Consider the following 16,706-nt stretch of genomic DNA (forward strand, 5'->3'; position numbering starts at 1 on the left):
GGGTATCCATGTTTACCCTATTTGCTTACCCCTTACCCTGACCCTGAACCGGGCCCACAGCAGCGATATAATCTGGCTCATTGCAGGACAAGAGCCAGAGTTGAAATGACTATCGGAATGCTTAAGGCCCGGTTCCAGTGCCTTCAAAGACTCAGGGTCACCCCAGAAAGGGCATGTGACATTATTGTGGCATGTGTGATTCTTCACAACATTGCCACAATTAGAAGAGAACACTGTCCTTCTGAACCAAACATCAGCAGTGATCCAAACCATGAACATCCTGACCCTCCCACGGACATACAAGATGGAAGAGCAGTCAGAGACACCATATGTCACAATCTTTTCCTTTGACCCATCACCTCAACATGTTGAAAGAAGAATAAACAGATTTTTTGTTCAACTGGCTTTATTGGTTGCCTGTATTTCCTGTACACAAAGTATTAATAAGTATATTATTATGTTGTTCAAACACTGAAATAATTCGTCCATCTCTGACCACTTCACCCACCCTTAACTGATGTTCCAGCAGTAAAATCTCAATCTTGGTCTTTTGGATCTGCTGCTTGAAGTGTTCCATTTCCAAGTCGCATTTTTTTATTTTCTTGATCAAATAGGTCTTGTACAGCTGCTTTACAGGGAGCTATTGAAACACAGTAAATAGCATTGACATTCATAGTACATGCCTACTTAGGTTGGTTGTAAATCAGTGCTGAACATCTTACTGAGGAAAGGTTTGTTGGAGAAGTGGCTGGACCCTCTTCCTCTTCATTTCCATCATCACTCTGTTAGAGACATAGAAAGTCCATGGTTTTATTATAGTACCACATTTTATTCAATTGTTATATTTTCCATTGTAAGATGTAAACCTCATAAAGTGTCTCTGTTGCTTCCTCCTCTGTAACAGCTGTCAATGTTTCTTCATTATTTTCCTGTAGTAAAGAAATTAACATGAGGTTTATACAGGTCACTTATAACTTACAAGGGACCAAATGGCAATTAACAAACATATACCAATCACCTTACACTTCATTGTCATTATGCTCTCAAAGACAACCAAGACTGAGGGAAGGCAAAATCAGTAGGAAAATAACTTCACTACAAAATAATTCATTATGGTAAAGAGTTTATCAAATGAATGAGTAGCACTGCAAAGGTGACTGTGAAGAAAGGATGTATGCACATCATGTATTATTTTGAATTTACCTCTTATGTAGGCACTTGTGTCTTGCGGGGTTATTGACTCAGAGGATGTCCCCGCAGAGATGCCTTCAGCCACACGGCGCCCACTGTTTTGGCTGAGGGCCAACTGCTCAGCCTCTGTGAGTGGTGGTGGTGGTGGAGGACCCCCACCTGTTTTTCGGGCCTCCGCTTTTTTTCTGTTGGCTATAACGGGTCACATTTGAGCATACAGAGTAAGCAAATATGTACTTGTAATGTGCTCAGATAATTTCAATAAGTGCTTACAGGAAGAAAATTAATGTAGCCTCTAACTGCAATTGATTTACATAGACCAAGCACTATGGCTCATAATACAATTACACCTTACCTGTTTGGACTATATTTTTATATTTCATTTTATATTTCATTTTTACTTGCTGCCAGGAATGTTTGGGGCCTGTTGGGTTGCACCTGCGCTCACATCACATCACAAAATAAAATGTATAAAATAAAAAATAAAATAAAATATAATAAAATAACGTGTTAAATGGGTGGAAATCCCTAGATCAATGTTTAAATTAACACTCACGCATTGACTCTGTCGGCTATGTTTTGCCATGCATGCTCCCTTTCTTTTGCAGCTGAGGCTGTGTTACTTTTTTTCCGCAAAATTTGCATGTTATCGGCATATGCTGCCATCAGAATTTCAGCCTCAAGCGCTGTAAAATACATTGACCGCGCCTTCTTTCCCTCCGTCTCCATGGTGACTCGCTTAATCTGTGCTCCACTAATCAGGGCTTTATGTATCCTTGTGCGCGCGCTTAACTTGGGGTTAAAGCAACTCCGCGTTGATTGAACTAATTGTTATCAGCCTTTCTGAAACCGAATATTCCGAGTTGGACAGTTCGGGGTTACTCAACCCTGAGTATCATTTTTAACTCTGAGTTTTCTAAACCCGCTTTCTGAAACAGACCCCTGGGGTTGAAGTTAAAGGTACATGTAAACATAATGAAGAGTTGTCTGTGAAGGCTCTCAGTCATCCAGGTCATTGTAGTCTAAGGAGCTTGGAAAGAAAAGCGTCTGGACTTCTTTAAGTTGCTTGAAGACGTTTCACCTCTCATCAGAGAAGCTTCTTCAGTTCTAAGGGTCAAAAGGTGGATAGTCCCAGGTTTAAATCCAGTGGGAGTTTCCCCCCCAAAGAGGGACGAAGGACCCCCTGATGATCCTCTACCTAATCACATGAGCCAAGGTGTGAAAACGGGTGTGGGTCACAATCAGCCAGGGTTTCGGGTGAGCTCATTGTGAAACCTAGCCCCACCCTATCATGTGATTTCCTGAGTTCTGGAAGAGTTCTGGAAATCTGAAAGATAACAGGAGTTAGAGTCAGAAGAAGTGTAGAACTGAAGAACTGTATGAATAAAAATAAAAAATGACCTTTATACAAAAAGGGGAAGACGGTAAAGGATTTTAGAAGACCTGATACAGTTTTATTGTAGCTCAAAGATGAAGATCGATGACTTGAAATGGGTCAAAATGTCAAAGAATGAGCTTTGTAAGGGGTAATGTCAGTTGGACTGACACAGTCAAAAACAGCAGTTGACACATTAGTTAAAAGAACTTTAAACCAACACAGAAATATGTTTTTCTCTTTAAACTTTTTATTTCAAAAACAGTCCAACTCTTTGTTTAACGCTGTACAAAAAAGTAATCAAAGAACTGTGCAAATTATTGGTAAACTGATTAGTTCAATAAAATAATCATCACAGTGTACGCAGGACTACAGCCTGGAATCATGCAGTAATAAGGAGGGAAAAGTGACAAATAATAATTGCATGTAAGGTCTGGCAGATTTTATTTTTTTAAAGAAACTAAACTAAAATGACACAAATTAAGAAGTTCAACAAATACATAAACCTCCAATAAAAAGTAATGAGAAAGTTACATTTACAATAATTCCAGCAGAAAAGATGACTTTAAAACAAATGTTCAGAGAACATCATGCTAACATTTTCCACATGAAGCCATTGCCTCCTATTTAGTTACTCTGTATTAATGATTTTAGACAAAAACCTGAGTGGAGTTAAGCTATTGATCATGTATACTGAACCTGGGAAGGTTCAGAACTCTTCGGCTCAAGAGTTAAACCAGCAGGATGCTTTTATTGTGAAAAAATTAAAGAAAGTGTTGCATGCTTCAGTAATGCAGTAATACAGTGGAGAAAAAAACTGCACTAACCCATTTTATGTTGGCCGTTAATCTGGCCCATAGGGGAAAAACAGCATACAGCACTAATTTGATGATGTCGATGACAACTTTACATTTGCTGGCAAGAAGTAATAGAAAAAGAACTCGTCCAATTTCTTCTTCATGATCTTGATAATGACGTTGTCACGGTATATACGCTGAACCAGCATGTCTTCTCTGGACAACACCAACAGATCACACCATGATGTGCCCGTAACCATCATCTCTCCCTGGATGTGCCAATAGTACGGGTGATTCTTATTCAACTGTAAGACTCCATTGCGACAGATCAGGAAAGCGCAATCAATGAAGCTCCGAAACTTGACGCATTTAGCATGCACCAGTCCAAAACTGTTGGTCTCATTGGAATCGTACACCAACCCATCAGGGTTCGCCCCCAGCCACGGAGCATTCGGATGAACGACAAAACCACAGGGGTACCAGTTGACGCACATTTGCCGACAATATTGCTGGAAAGCTTCATTTTTTATTTCCTCCTCTATCTGTGCTGCTTTGCTCAGAGAAAATCCTTTCTGAATCTTAAATATCAGATGCTCGATATTGCTTTGTCCCGATTTGAGTTTGCAGATCTCTCTGAAACGACTGGTCAAGCGCAGTTTCTGCAGTTTCTTTATGTTCTCCCTACAGCCACGAGTGGATTGCTCCAGAGTGTGTGCTTCTTCCCAGGTGACCTGCATGGCATTTACATGTTCCTGCTCCTTGGCGCTAAGTGTAGGAATGGCAGACACTGATTCCAGTTCATGGTGAGATAGAGGAAGCGGCAGCCGAGAGGGAGCATCACTGTTTATCGTATAACCCTGACTTGATGGCACAGGGCACTGGTAGGATAGGAGGGAACCTTTGGGAACTTTACCAGAAGCACAGTCCACCCATTCCACATCTGTTGTGAGGCCCATTTTGGTTATCAAAGGCTTCTGGTCATCAGGAAAGTCCCTGTAGGCTTCTTTGAGCCTTTCAATAAACGACTGGCATTCAGATGGGACAACAGTGGTGAATTTCATGGGCGTCAACCTGTATGACACACATAATTATTATCATTATTATTATTATTATTATTTTTAGCAAGTTGGGAGGGTGATTATTGAGGTTCTTGCCATTCTTACCTTGGAAATTCTAGCATGGTTTTCTGCAGGGGGCACACTAGCTTCTTCCAAAGAGTTTCACCCAAGGAAAGAAAGAGAAAAGAATTTTAATTGTTAAAACAATACAAACAAAAGACAAATAAAAGCATCTAAAAGCATAAAGAGTAATTTCTGCACATATTTGCAGATGACACCATTATGGAATCATGTATATTGAGAAAAAGGATTGGCCAACTAACCCTGCACTTTGGTGTGATGACACATTTTTCTCTAAACTTGTGTGACAGCTCCTTTACCTTCAAAATGAGTGCCACTTATAGCTGTAAGCAAATTCAGCATCAAGTTATCAAGTCATTGAATCATCAAGTTATTGAATAGATTAACCATTTATCTGGACAAAAAAGTAATTCCAAATGCTGTTTTGCAGTACAAAAGACTCCTTACATACACATTTTTACTAACCATCAGTCTTGTACAATTTTTATTTATAAAAATTCTGAAGCACCAGAAACTCAGAATGCACTCGCCCGCATTTCATCAATAGAGGCTGTTCATTTTTGAAACTTAAGGCCAATTCATCGGTCAATATCCTAGATCACTTATGGCAGTTAATTCAGCAGTAATTATTAAAATGGGAAACGAAAGGTTCTCACAGTTCCCGTAGAACAGGAATGGGATTTAATCGAACAAACTTGATCGCTGAATCATCAAATGTTTTGGGAACAACAGTGATTGTATCACTACTGATTCAAACTAGCTGTAAGGATGTTTGTAAGGACTTCAGAGCATTACTCAGGCTTAATTTCACATCACATCTTGAATAAGCATGCATCAATAAATTCCGGATGGTGGTGTTAAGCTGCATGTGGACTTGAAACAATTATTTAATAAGTAGCGCTCTACTTTCAAGTCAAACCCATTAAGACTACTAAGAATGCAAACATTTTTTTAAAAAAATCCAGTTCTTCAAAAGCTAATTCACTGACACTTTTTATTTCCATGAATTTGAGATGTCTCTTACCCTAAGAAATGACAGCTAAGGGAAACTGGAAGTCAGCACAAAATGTGGATGGCCAATAAAACTTTCAGACGATGTAAATGCTGAGCAGACGAGCAAAGTAAAGCCTCCATAAAGCAAAAGACCCGCTGAAAGGTTTAGCTGACAGGGAGCTAGTGATGCAACATTTCACTGTAAAGCGCTGATGCGCAAACAGAGTCTAAAGGTAAAACTTGCATGGCACATTCTCGCAAAACTCAATGTCTGAGGTATGCAAAGCAACATGTCATACTGTAAACAAGTGGCATGGACAGATAAAGTTGAGTCAAAGGTTTACGAGATAAAAGGAGCAGCATTTGATGAAAGAATGCCTTGGCAGTCGCTAAACATTGGAGTGGCAATATTCTTCTTTGGGGTTGTGCAGCAGTAACAGCAAAAGCACAGAGAGGCTTTCACTACATAGTAACAAAATCTCATTGGACAGCAGCCCTCAACCATCAGCTACTCAAAGAAACACAAGCTTAAGCATTTTGATGGCACTTAAATTCATCTGCCTTAGTAATGCTGTGTAAGCAAAACAGCCTAAAAACATCAGAACGTAAAGTAATCTGCACAGAAAAGTGGCTGAAAATTCACAAGTTAGGAAGAGAAAGACTAAGGCTACGTTCACACTACAGGCGAAAGCACATCAAATCCGACTTTTCTGACCCTATGCGACCCATATCCGATCATGGTATGACAGTGTGAACAGCACAAATCCGATACGCCAATTATCAGCGCCGGAGAAGCGCCCAAGAAAACATTGTGAATGCTTCCTGGCCATCCAGTGTAGATGTTAGTGAAACTGTTGGGAAGACAGCGTTGGAGAAATGTGAACATTTTATTTGTACTGTATAATCTGCAGATTCTGACAGAAATTTGCAACTATCCTCTTGAAGCACCGCTCCTCTCTAAAACAACAATAAGTATAGTAGCAGTATAGTAGTTATTAGGCTATATGTAAATAACAAAATAACTTTATAACTTAAAGCAAAATTGGGAAACGTAAAGTGCGAAACAAGTCTTTATATTAAGGGCCATCGGTCAAACAATATTGTTTGCTCTGGGTCTAAACAGAGCACGTTGTGTGTGACGTCTTCTTTTGCGCATGCAGATCGCTTTGAGGGTTCACACTAGAGCGCGTTTGCTGTCACATTTTATATGTAGTGTGAACAAGAAGACAAAAAATTGGATTTGATCAAAAAATCGCAATCTGCAGATCTCTAGGAACTTCCTGGTTGCTGATGTGTTGTCAATCTAATTAGTTGTAATCATTGATTTCTGTTTTTGTTTATTTATTTTATTGAGTGTCTGATTCAGGGGGGAAATGGTTGTAGTTCAAGAACTATTGGCTATTTAGCATCAGAAAATAAAAGGAAAAAAGAAATCCCAATAAAATAAACATTTAGACAATTGTCTACTTTTGGTGCACGTTTACTGAAAGGTGTGTGTGGGACGTTGGGAAGTTAGGAATAGCATTTTGGATTCTCAGCAAAGTTATTTTAGATTTAAGAAGCCAAAACTTACTTTTGTGTTTGAAGTTTCTGAGCCTTTTTTAAATATGTGGCTCTCACTTGTCCCTTCTTCAATCTGGTAATCTGCTTCTGACTCATCTGAGGTACAGTCTCCATCTTCAGTTGCTTCATCAGTTGAGCTATTAGCTGAAGCCTTAAGTCTGGTACCTGCCACATGAATCTGGTTTGTGTCAGTGATGTCTTCTTCTTCCTCTTCTTTTGATCCGTTTTCAAAACAGTCTGATGTAAAATCGTTGTTGGCTTCACCCAGCCCCAGATGTTGTTCCAAACTTATGTCACACTCAATATGCTCTTCTTTAACACAGACTGGTGTAATGAAGTTGTCAGCTTCAGTCAGCACTTGTCGCTGATCCCAACTTAAGTCATGTTCTATTTGCCCTGCTTTAGCTATCGTAGTGAGGCCCTCTGATATTTCAAGGTCCACCCTGGTGTTAGGCTTTGAGGGCTGTTCTCCAGCGTAGTTATTAACATCTGTCATAGGAAATAGAAAAAAAACCCATTATTGAATACATTACATAGTAATCATATATGTTTTGCTTTAGTTTGAGTCATGGTACTTGCCCCTTAACCTGAGATTCTTTTAACATGTCAACATGGACGTGTCAGTGAACACATAAGAAATGGAAACAGTTTATCTCAAGAGAGAGATATCAATAGTCACCATGCAGAACAGCTGTTATTGAGTTATTCACAATCACCAGCCACTCAGTTAGGTACACCTGATCAAAAGCTCTTCAACACAAGAGTGTCGGTATGCAGAAGAGTGTCTGTAAGCGCACAAGACATCAAACCCTGAAGCAGATGGACTAAAGCGGCAGAAGACCACACTAGATGCAACTCTAATCAGTCAATAATAGGAAACTGAGGCTAGCCAACAGTGGACAACAGAAGACTGGAAAAATTTATTTTTCTGTTCCAACATCCAAATACAAATCATGCTTTGTACTAGGGCTGCCAAGATTAGTCAACTAGTCATTTCAGAGACATCAGTTTCCCACCAGCTCGATAGCTGGGGGGGGTTCGAGGCTCACTAGAGCCGGTGAGAAAACCAGACATCCGGCAAATCGTTTTCAAACCCACCGCCATCTTTCGCTACTCAGGTTAAACATGATATATAAGTCACTTAGATAACTTAAAAATGTTATTGTTTGGCTTTTTTTTAGTATTTTATTTGTTCCTGAGTAAATCGGTTTGGCTGAGATTAAAGTTATAGTTTTTACACAGCTGAATAAACGTCAAGCAGACAACTGATTATCAGAAGTGTGAGATGCTTGAGAATATACTCCGGTGTCCTGTTAAATTTTAGATAGCAAGGAGTTTATTAAACTTCACCGAAACAATCTGCAAATTTCATTAAAATTTAATAAACTATCATCTTGTCTTTATTTTTAGTTAGCACATACCTTAAACACTTAAAGCTGTAAGCTAATGATAGTTATGTAAGAGCAGATGCATGCTGGTGCAATAAGCTGTACGTTTTACGTCCAGTGGATACATGACTAATCGCAAAAATAATCGGTGACTAGTCGACTATCAAAATAATCGTTTGTGGCAGCCCTACTTTGTACCAATGATTCAGGCTGCTGGTTGTGGTGTAACCGTGTGGGAATGTAACGGTTTCGTGGCGCAGTTTTAGACGTCTTAGTACTAAAACACAAATGATCTCAAACTAGTTTCTTGAACATCACAATTGCTTTACTCCACTCAAACGGCCTCTAAAGTCACTACATCTCAGTCGAGCAGAGCAGTTTTGAGATGCGGTGGAAGGGGGAACGTGGATGTGCAGCAGACAAACAACAGCAACTGTGTGATGCTATCGTATTTTTGTGGATCAATATCTCCAGCACTTGACTGAATCCGTACCATGAAGAATTAAAGCAGTTCTGTTAGGGTTAAATGGGGTCCTACCTGGTACTGGTCATTTTGTATGTGTTAGACTGATGGGTTACTACCTATGAAACGTGTCCGCAGTAGTTTAGTGGTAAAGGCCAATCGAGGTAAAGTTAATTTTAACAGCTTTATAATGTGAGGGGGCCCTTTAGTATTAGTCTTAACTAACTAAAGCATTCAATTACGCAACCATCACACACACGTCCTACAATATTTACACACGGTGTCGCATTAAGCTTGCAATGCTTTAATTTAACAATTCCTCTTCAAGTGTAGCTAATACAGGTCAGTCAACTGGAAACGCAAGGATCCAAAAGCAACAAACCTATCCTGTGTAACTTTATCTCGGGGTTGAGGACCATGTGCAGAATGTCCCGCAGGCGCTTGTTTTCCTGACAGCACTCCACAACGATACTTTCAACTTCACCAAACACCTCCATGGCCACGGCGGTGAGGCGTTCAGTCAAAAAGCTCCGAAAGCCCTGGAGTCTAACGCTCGACATTTTGGACTATTATTATCTACACAACGCCTGAGTTCATCCGCGTGAACACGCTCAAACAAAAGAAAACAAACGGAATTTCACAAAGGCGACTTCCTGTAGGAAAAGTCTTCTTCGGTGGATTTCGTGGGTCACATTAGCGCCCTCTTCTGACAGCGCGCAATCTACAAGGAGTACAGATTATAAAAACTAAAGAGGAAATACAATTTTGAGATTACAGTCGAAATTTTAAGATTAAAGTCGAAATAATATTTTGAAAAAAAGTTGAAATTTTGAGATTACAGTAGAAATGTTATTTTAAGAAATTTTAAGATTGAAGTCAAAATAGTAATTTGAGAAGAAAAGTTGAAATGTTTCGGTTCTTGACAATGACACGCCTTCCTGCTCAAAGGTGTTCTTCAATGGGCTAAATGTTCTAAAGGGTTTTCCTTATATAAAGCTCAGTGCATTCCTTCTTTTTAAGAGTGTTGCCAGATTGTTGATTTTGTCACTCCAAAAAATGTATGCTTTGTCTGTAATCAGTTTATTTGGGTTTTTTTTTTTACCCTAATGATGACACCCCATTACTTACATCAACATATCTGTAGACGACATACTGACAGTTCCAGTGAAAAGATCGAAATACAAGTCCAGCACTTGGAATCGACCCCTGAGCTTTTATCTGTTATGTTTCTCACTAAATAATGAAGCCTCGCTTTTATGAAACTGCTTGTCAGTATTGATCGGTTAGTTTAGGGCCTTCGAGTTTCCATGCATATTTTCCAAAGCAGAGAATTTGTTAAAATGTAGGAGACCTTTAAAGCAGGCCTGCTTTTATCCCTTCACACTACTGGCCAAAGATGGCGCTAATCAACCACGTCGTTCCCTTAAATAAATAACTTTGAATAAATAGAAGAAGAAAAAGAAGCAGCAAGGGGCAGGCAGCTGGTGACAGCCGAAGTGTACCGTTCCCCCACCCCCCTCAGCACTCTGTTAACTGGATCAAACGGAGAAATTGCCGGACAGCTCGATGGAAATACAATAGTAACGTTTGCTGATAGTCGGCGATTACATTTTATAACTTTGAGCGGATAGGACTAGCGTTTGTAGGCGAGTCCAAGTAGTGTTATCGTTGCTGCTTGTGGCAAAATGAGTTAACACTGTTGCTTCGAGTTTTAGCATAGGTAACGTTACCGTTAGCTGTCTAGCAAGAAAAAGCTAAATAACTTCAGTGTTTACGGTCCCATCGGATTGCCAGCTTCGACAGTCTGCCAGGTTATCGCCAAAGCCGTCAGGTTGTCGGCTACTCGGTAAAGATGGGTGACATAAACCCATCGACATCCCATGCATTTCAGTCGGAGGTGAGTGTTTTATATAATTGTTTGACAGTGAGTAGTTTGCAGTCACGGCTAGCGACGTTAGCAAATGTCAACTTATTTGAGGTTGTCACTGTGACTAGCAGCTGCTGATTAGTTAGCGTTAGCTTGCTGCTGCTAATGTTGACATATAATATTAGCCAGTGGAAAAATTTGACAAGTTATACACACCAAACATTCCCGCGGTATTAGAACAAGCTGTCAGCTTTCTGTAAATAAAACTTTACATGTCGCATGAAAATGAGTCATTAATGCCACTTTAAACGGTACTTCACGAAACCTGCGAGTTAGCCTTACTGTATGCTTCATGGAGAATAAAACATTCCATCATCATTACGGAGCATGCTAACATTAAAGCTAGCTGACTAACCATCATATTCACGCCATCTGGATTTTTCGCAATGTAACAGCTGGCGGACAATGATGCTTTTGTTGCACTTTGTTATTCCTTGATAGTCTGTAATATGTATTACCGCGCGGCTTCGTTGTTTTGTCCGTTAATTGAACTATAGTGACACTAGCTGGTTAGCAGTAGCTAGTGAGTTATTTGCGGTCTACCGCTAGCCGACCAAGCTAACATTAGCTGTCGTTTTTAGTTGGGTTTGTCGGTGGGGGTTGGCAGTAAGGTTCACTTTCATGTCTATAGATAAATATGTGTGTGCGTGGGCGTAGTGAATCAAACTTTTGCCTGTGTTAGTCGCCGTTTCTCCCCTGTTCAGTTCTGCTACGAGTGTGGCACCGTGTACAATAGAGGATGTGTGGCGATCACTCGTCGTTCATATCAACGCCATATCTGGCAGTGCAGGTTTATTGCAGCTAATGCTTCGGTAACGTGATTGTGTTTCAGGGTTTCAGTCCGCCGTACAGGAGGAGGAGGACAGTGGAGGATTTTAACAAGTTTTGCACTTTTGTTCTGGCATATGCCGGTTACATCCCATACCCCCAAGAGGTAAGAAAACCAGGCGGTTGGTGGCTGTGCACTCTTCTTCACATCAGCATCTGTCTAGTTGGGCTATAACGGTGTCTCTTAAATGTTTTATAGCAGGAGCATCGCCTGTGTTATACATAGTTGCATTATGTTTCCGCATGTAAACAAACAACCATACAAAGTAGGAAAATATTTAAAATATTTAGTCTTGACCAGCAGAAGTGAAATCTACACAGAATCAAAATGTTTGTAAAAATGATAAATAACCAAGACCCAAAGCCTGTCACTGAGGCTATCTGAGTGTGGGGGGACTGTTTTAATCACGAGCTTTATTCTAAAACCGGAGCTACTCTTTGACAAAACTATTTGGATCAGTTACAGATGATCTTGCATATCCACTGTGGATTAACTTCAAGTAATCTAAACCTGTGGTCTATTTGTCAGTTATAAAATGACTTAATGCAACTGCTGCCACTCATTATTGTTTTTTTATTATTATTATCTTCTTGAATTTTATTCACTCGCTAAATTGGACATGAGACTTTATCGTCTTCTGCTAATCTTGGGGACCAAAAAGGAGATGGCCAGACAGGGAGATTACTTTAACAGATTCTTTTGGCTTTATAGTTTCTCTGCTTGTGTTTATTTTAGTTTTACACATACTCAACTAAGAACTTTATCTTCTTTTTTTTTTCTTTTTGCACTTACATGGACTCTTGGTTTAACACATGGGTCTCTTTTGCCCTTGTCGGGGTTTTTTTTATATAACTTTTTTTTTTTTTTTTTAATTCTCCCACACATACAGCCATCTGTGATGTTACTATGTACTAGGTTAACTGAATCGGTTGTATGGAAAGTAGCCTTGTTCATGCTGGTCATTCATTCACATTTATATGCATTTAACTTGTTGAAAACATTCATTTTAGTCTAATTACAGTTTGTTTGTTTTTTGTTTTTTAACACATGCTCCTCCACTGTCTAGAACATGGAAGCCATGTCCTGTTATCAAAGGATGTAGAGCTGCATCCTTTGATAACAGTGTATCTTTTGTTACACAATGGGTTTTTTGTTGTTGTTGTTGTTGTTGTTGTTGTTGTTTATTTTTTTTATTCAGACTCACTTAGATAAGAAGCACCAGGTGGTAGAGATGTTCCTGTAAAGTGACACACACCCTTGATAGCATCAAATGTTCTGTTATTCTCCACTGCTGCAACTAAAGTAGAGCATTGTTTTTAGTGCTATTTTCTGTAAAACCAAAATAAAATGTGACATCCCTCTCTCTGGTTTATGTGCAGTTTCTTTTATCATAACTAACGTTGGATGACTTTGTTTCCTTTTCTTCACCATCAACAGATGACTCGTTCGCTTTCCTTTCAGGGATTTATTTTTATGGTCATGTGATTGCAAATGTATTTTTTACCTGTTAGTAGCCTACTTCATCTCCTTATGTTAGTGAACTAACCCCTGCACTTCCATTTATTATTTTAGGACTCTCCACTGCGCAGTAGCTCAAGCCCCCCGAACAGTACAGGCAGCACAGCCGACAGTGATGGCTGGACCCCAGGACCAGCATCTTCCTGCCCCCAACGCCCCCTGAAGGGCCCCCAGGATAGGAGCAGGAAGCGTCCACAGCCAGGATCCATTCTGTCCAGCCACGCCAAGAAAGATGTAAGATGGATTTATGTCACATCATCAACCTTATATAATCTGACCAGGTAAAAGTTTTGTTATAATTTTCAAATGGATATCAAATTTTCTCCTCTGCAGCACACAATCACTACCCTGCATCCAGATGATCGCAGGAAAGCTGACAAGCTGAAGAAGAAGAAGAGGAGGAAGGAGAGGGAGCATCAGTCTGTTGAAGAACGTGGGGCTCACTTAGCAGTCCCAGAGCTGCAGTGCCCGCTTTCCTTTGGCGGCCGAACAATCAAAGAAGAGCCAGAAGATGACATCAGCATTCCCCTCCACCCTCAGTGCGTGCCTAGCCCGTCCCCTTGCAAAGAGGAACCCAAGGAAGAGCGTCGATACTGGGACGGACGAGACCTTGAGGAAGGGGTGGTAAAGATACAAAAGGTGGAGGGCTTTTCAGGAAACAGAACGGTGTTCCGCCAGGGGAAGCAGGTGGTGTTCCGAGACGAAGATGGCTCAGGGGAGGATGAGGATATAATGGTAGACTCTGGTAAGAGATTTTGGGGTCAGAAATGCTTAAATGTTTTAAAAAACTGATGAATGAATAAAGTGGAAGCTCAGTGTATTCTGTCTCCTTTCTTTTCAGATGATGACTCGTGGGACCTGGTGACATGTTTCTGCATGAAGCCTTTCGCGGGACGCGCCATGATCGAATGTAACAAGTGCAACACCTGGATCCACCTGTCGTGCGCTAAGATCCGCAAGAGTCACGTGCCAGAGACATACATGTGCCAAAGCTGCCGAGAGACACACGGACCCCCAGACACTCGACGTTCCCACCGCTCGCGTGTAGGCCCACGCAAACACATGCTGGACTGACCCCAGGCCACATCCTGAACTTTGACCCGTACCGCTCCTACTTTAACCCTCTACTGGACTGGCCCCTCCTCCTCAGATTCAGGTCTTGCACCCTTCAGTCTCTCTCCTTCAAGGTTCAACCATGAACCCATATTTTCTACAAACATTTTAGTGGACCTATCCCGAGCCCTTATCCCATTTGAGAACAATTTGAGTGCTATTTTAGATTTACTAAGGTTTGTTTCTGCTTCCTACAGACTCTGCGTGTAAGGCAATCACTGAATGGATGTCTGTCTGTAGATGGCATTAGCATAGCAACAAACCGCTACTTTTGGGGCTTGGTGTCTCGTGAACACTGGAAGCATTTTGAACTGCCATATTGAGAGAATTCTCACAACTGCCACCCACTATGGTGCATGCTGGGATTTGTGGGAAAAATGGTTTGCACTTTTTAAAAAAAAAAAAAAAAAAAAAATCCACCTAACCTTTCTTTCAGAGACGGGTGTGTCTTTCTGATCTGGTTAAACTGGATTTAATATCTCTATGATGCCTCTATTGATGTTACATAATTAACCATTTAAAACAATTGCTTCAGATGGTGCTATAGTATTAAGCTGAGGTATAATCGAATAGAACAAAGATGTAGGATAAGAGGCTAGAGTCTGCATCTGCTTCATCAGTTTGTTGTTCTGCTTTTCTTGTTTAAGACATTTTCAAGAATATCATTGAGGCCATTAGCTCATACAGCTGAACCAAGATCTTGTCTTCCAGACACTGATATTCCTCTGAATCAACACGTTACTCAGCCATACACAGAAGCTTTCACACTTTGTTTCTCAATGTGTTTAAACAGTGTTCTTCGCTGACCACATTTGTTCCTAATAAAGAAATTGTTATATAACAGTTTAGAAAAAAAGAAAAGTTTGGCAAATGACAAAAGTCAGGTTTTCAGTGTATCCTGTTATATCTGGTCAGTATGATTTTAGTTAACCACTTGATGCGCTTGACTAAGTTTTCAGAGACAAATATATTTATAGAAGGGAACCACAGTCCTGTTTGCAGTACTGACAGGTGAAAAAAAAAAAGGTATCTTTAACTGGAATGGTGTCAGACCAGAAATCTTCCGTTTTCAATGAAGATTTCCGGTTGAAATTATGCACGCAAGCGTTTAAATAAGGGTGTTGGCGATGCATCTGCTGCTATGAGTTGTCTGAACCAATCTCCATGTTTTTTGTTTTTTGGGGGGGGGTTTCAAGTCTTTTGCAAAGCACCAAGTAGGGATGCACTGATGTGTCAGCAACACACCGGTACTGGCCCATGTTGGCCCTGTTGAGTTGTTTTTACACTTTTAACTCTGCACAACGTTGTGAGAATCGGGGCTGTTGTCTACACTTGCCGTCTGATATGTAGCATACAGGGTTTTTTTTTTTTTTTTTTTCTTCTTCCCCTGTTATAAGGATTCATTTGTCACCCTGGCCCAAAGTGAGTAATGCTCAATAATAATAAACATAAAAAAAATGGAAGTCAGGTTTTTATTCTGTATTGATTCTGAATTTTCAAATCAGTGCACCCCTAGTACCATGGTAGTGGTGGTTTGTCTCTGGAAGGTCAGAGCAGAAGGTCAGATCTCAGTGAGTAATCGCCTCCCGTTAACTTTTGCATTGCAGTATTCGGTTCTATGTGGAGTACCATTGATGGAAAACTTGCTCCCATTTGGATTAAAAAAATTTTAAGCTTTGTTATTCATGTGCCATCTGCTGTTGGGACTTGTGTTTCTGAACATACACATATATACATACATACACACACACACACACATAAATATATAAATAAATGCATAAAAGCCATACTGTAGAGTGACAGATTTTAGACTCAGATTCTTGGATACTTGTCTGTGATGGGGTTTTACAATGCAGAATCAAAGAGTTGACCAGGGAACGACTAAAACAGACGAAGAATGTTTGTTTGGGGGGTTTTTTGTGTAAAGAACAAGAATTTCCAAGAGTTTGAACGATTAAACTCATCTGTGCACTCTCCTGGTATTTACAAATGTGGGTTAACTGGTTTGTACCCAGCAGTCGCCTAAGTTATGTTTTTAAGACATTTGAAGAACTAAAATCACTTTTGCTGTTTCTCAGGACATGCTTGTCTTGAAGAGAATCTGAAGACGCCTTCTGACACAAGCTCATAATTTTGAGTGTGCGTCTTAAAGACATTAGTGTAAATTAATGTTGGAGGGGGGGGTGGAAAGCTCATTGTGATACAGCTTGTTTAATCTGAACCTGGGTTGTTCTATCCTCTTACTGAGAAAGCGTTGTTTGTTCTGTGGTGCACACTGTTTCTGTGAAACTATTGTAAACTACTGTAAATAAAGAGTTACCATTTTAACTTGATTTTTTTTTCTTTTTGGCAGGGTGAGGTGTAAAACTTCAGTGTATTCTGTGACTCTGGAGGGTGTAATCAAATGCCA

The 16,706-nt window shown here is 40.2% G+C and overlaps 2 protein-coding genes across 4 annotated transcripts; one reads left to right on the forward strand and one right to left on the reverse strand.

The window, feature by feature from the left end:
* Positions 1-2,430: 2,430 nt before the first annotated feature.
* LOC146386731 (uncharacterized) lies at positions 2,431-9,583 on the reverse strand. Of its 3 annotated transcripts, XR_014800244.1 has the most exons (5): positions 9,292-9,583; positions 7,069-7,547; positions 4,527-4,570; positions 3,394-4,434; positions 2,431-2,518 (listed from the first exon to the last, which is right to left on the reverse strand). XR_014800244.1 is itself a non-coding variant. In XM_084927988.1 (4 exons), exons 1-4 carry the CDS (start codon positions 9,467-9,469, stop codon positions 3,447-3,449), a joined length of 1,686 nt encoding a protein of 561 aa, XP_084784114.1. In that variant the 5' UTR covers positions 9,470-9,583; the 3' UTR covers positions 2,795-3,446. The 3 variants fall into 3 exon arrangements, 2 of the variants coding, with proteins under 2 accessions (XP_084784114.1, XP_084784113.1); XM_084927988.1 differs by lacking the exon at positions 2,431-2,518 and having other exon boundaries at positions 2,795-4,434; positions 4,527-4,567; XM_084927987.1 differs by lacking the exon at positions 2,431-2,518 and having other exon boundaries at positions 2,795-4,434.
* A 783-nt stretch (positions 9,584-10,366) lies between these two features.
* Positions 10,367-16,624, forward strand: phf13 (PHD finger protein 13). The gene is made up of 5 exons (XM_084927998.1): positions 10,367-10,806; positions 11,669-11,770; positions 13,238-13,417; positions 13,517-13,928; positions 14,025-16,624. Exons 1-5 carry the CDS (start codon positions 10,762-10,764, stop codon positions 14,255-14,257), a joined length of 972 nt encoding a protein of 323 aa, XP_084784124.1. The 5' UTR covers positions 10,367-10,761; the 3' UTR covers positions 14,258-16,624.
* Positions 16,625-16,706: the final 82 nt, after the last annotated feature.

Source organism: Perissodus microlepis, chromosome 5, assembly GCF_051167445.1.
Source record: "Perissodus microlepis isolate ML-2025 ecotype Zambia chromosome 5, ASM5116744v1, whole genome shotgun sequence".
NCBI classification, from domain to species: domain Eukaryota; kingdom Metazoa; phylum Chordata; class Actinopteri; order Cichliformes; family Cichlidae; genus Perissodus; species Perissodus microlepis.

Coding starts and splice junctions, on each gene's coding strand:
- LOC146386731 (XM_084927987.1), bottom strand. CDS start 9,469: ATGTCGAGCGTTAGACTCCAGGGCTTTCGGAGCTTTTTGACTGAACGC. Junction 4,571..7,068: donor CAGAAACTTCAAACACAAAA/GTAAGTTTTGGC, acceptor ACTCTTTGGAAG/AAGCTAGTGTGCCCCCTGCA. Junction 4,435..4,526: donor ACCATGCTAGAATTTCCAAG/GTAAGAATGGCA, acceptor TGTGTCATACAG/GTTGACGCCCATGAAATTCA.
- phf13 (XM_084927998.1), top strand. CDS start 10,762: ATGGGTGACATAAACCCATCGACATCCCATGCATTTCAGTCGGAG. Junction 10,807..11,668: donor CCCATGCATTTCAGTCGGAG/GTGAGTGTTTTA, acceptor ATTGTGTTTCAG/GGTTTCAGTCCGCCGTACAG. Junction 11,771..13,237: donor ACATCCCATACCCCCAAGAG/GTAAGAAAACCA, acceptor TTATTATTTTAG/GACTCTCCACTGCGCAGTAG.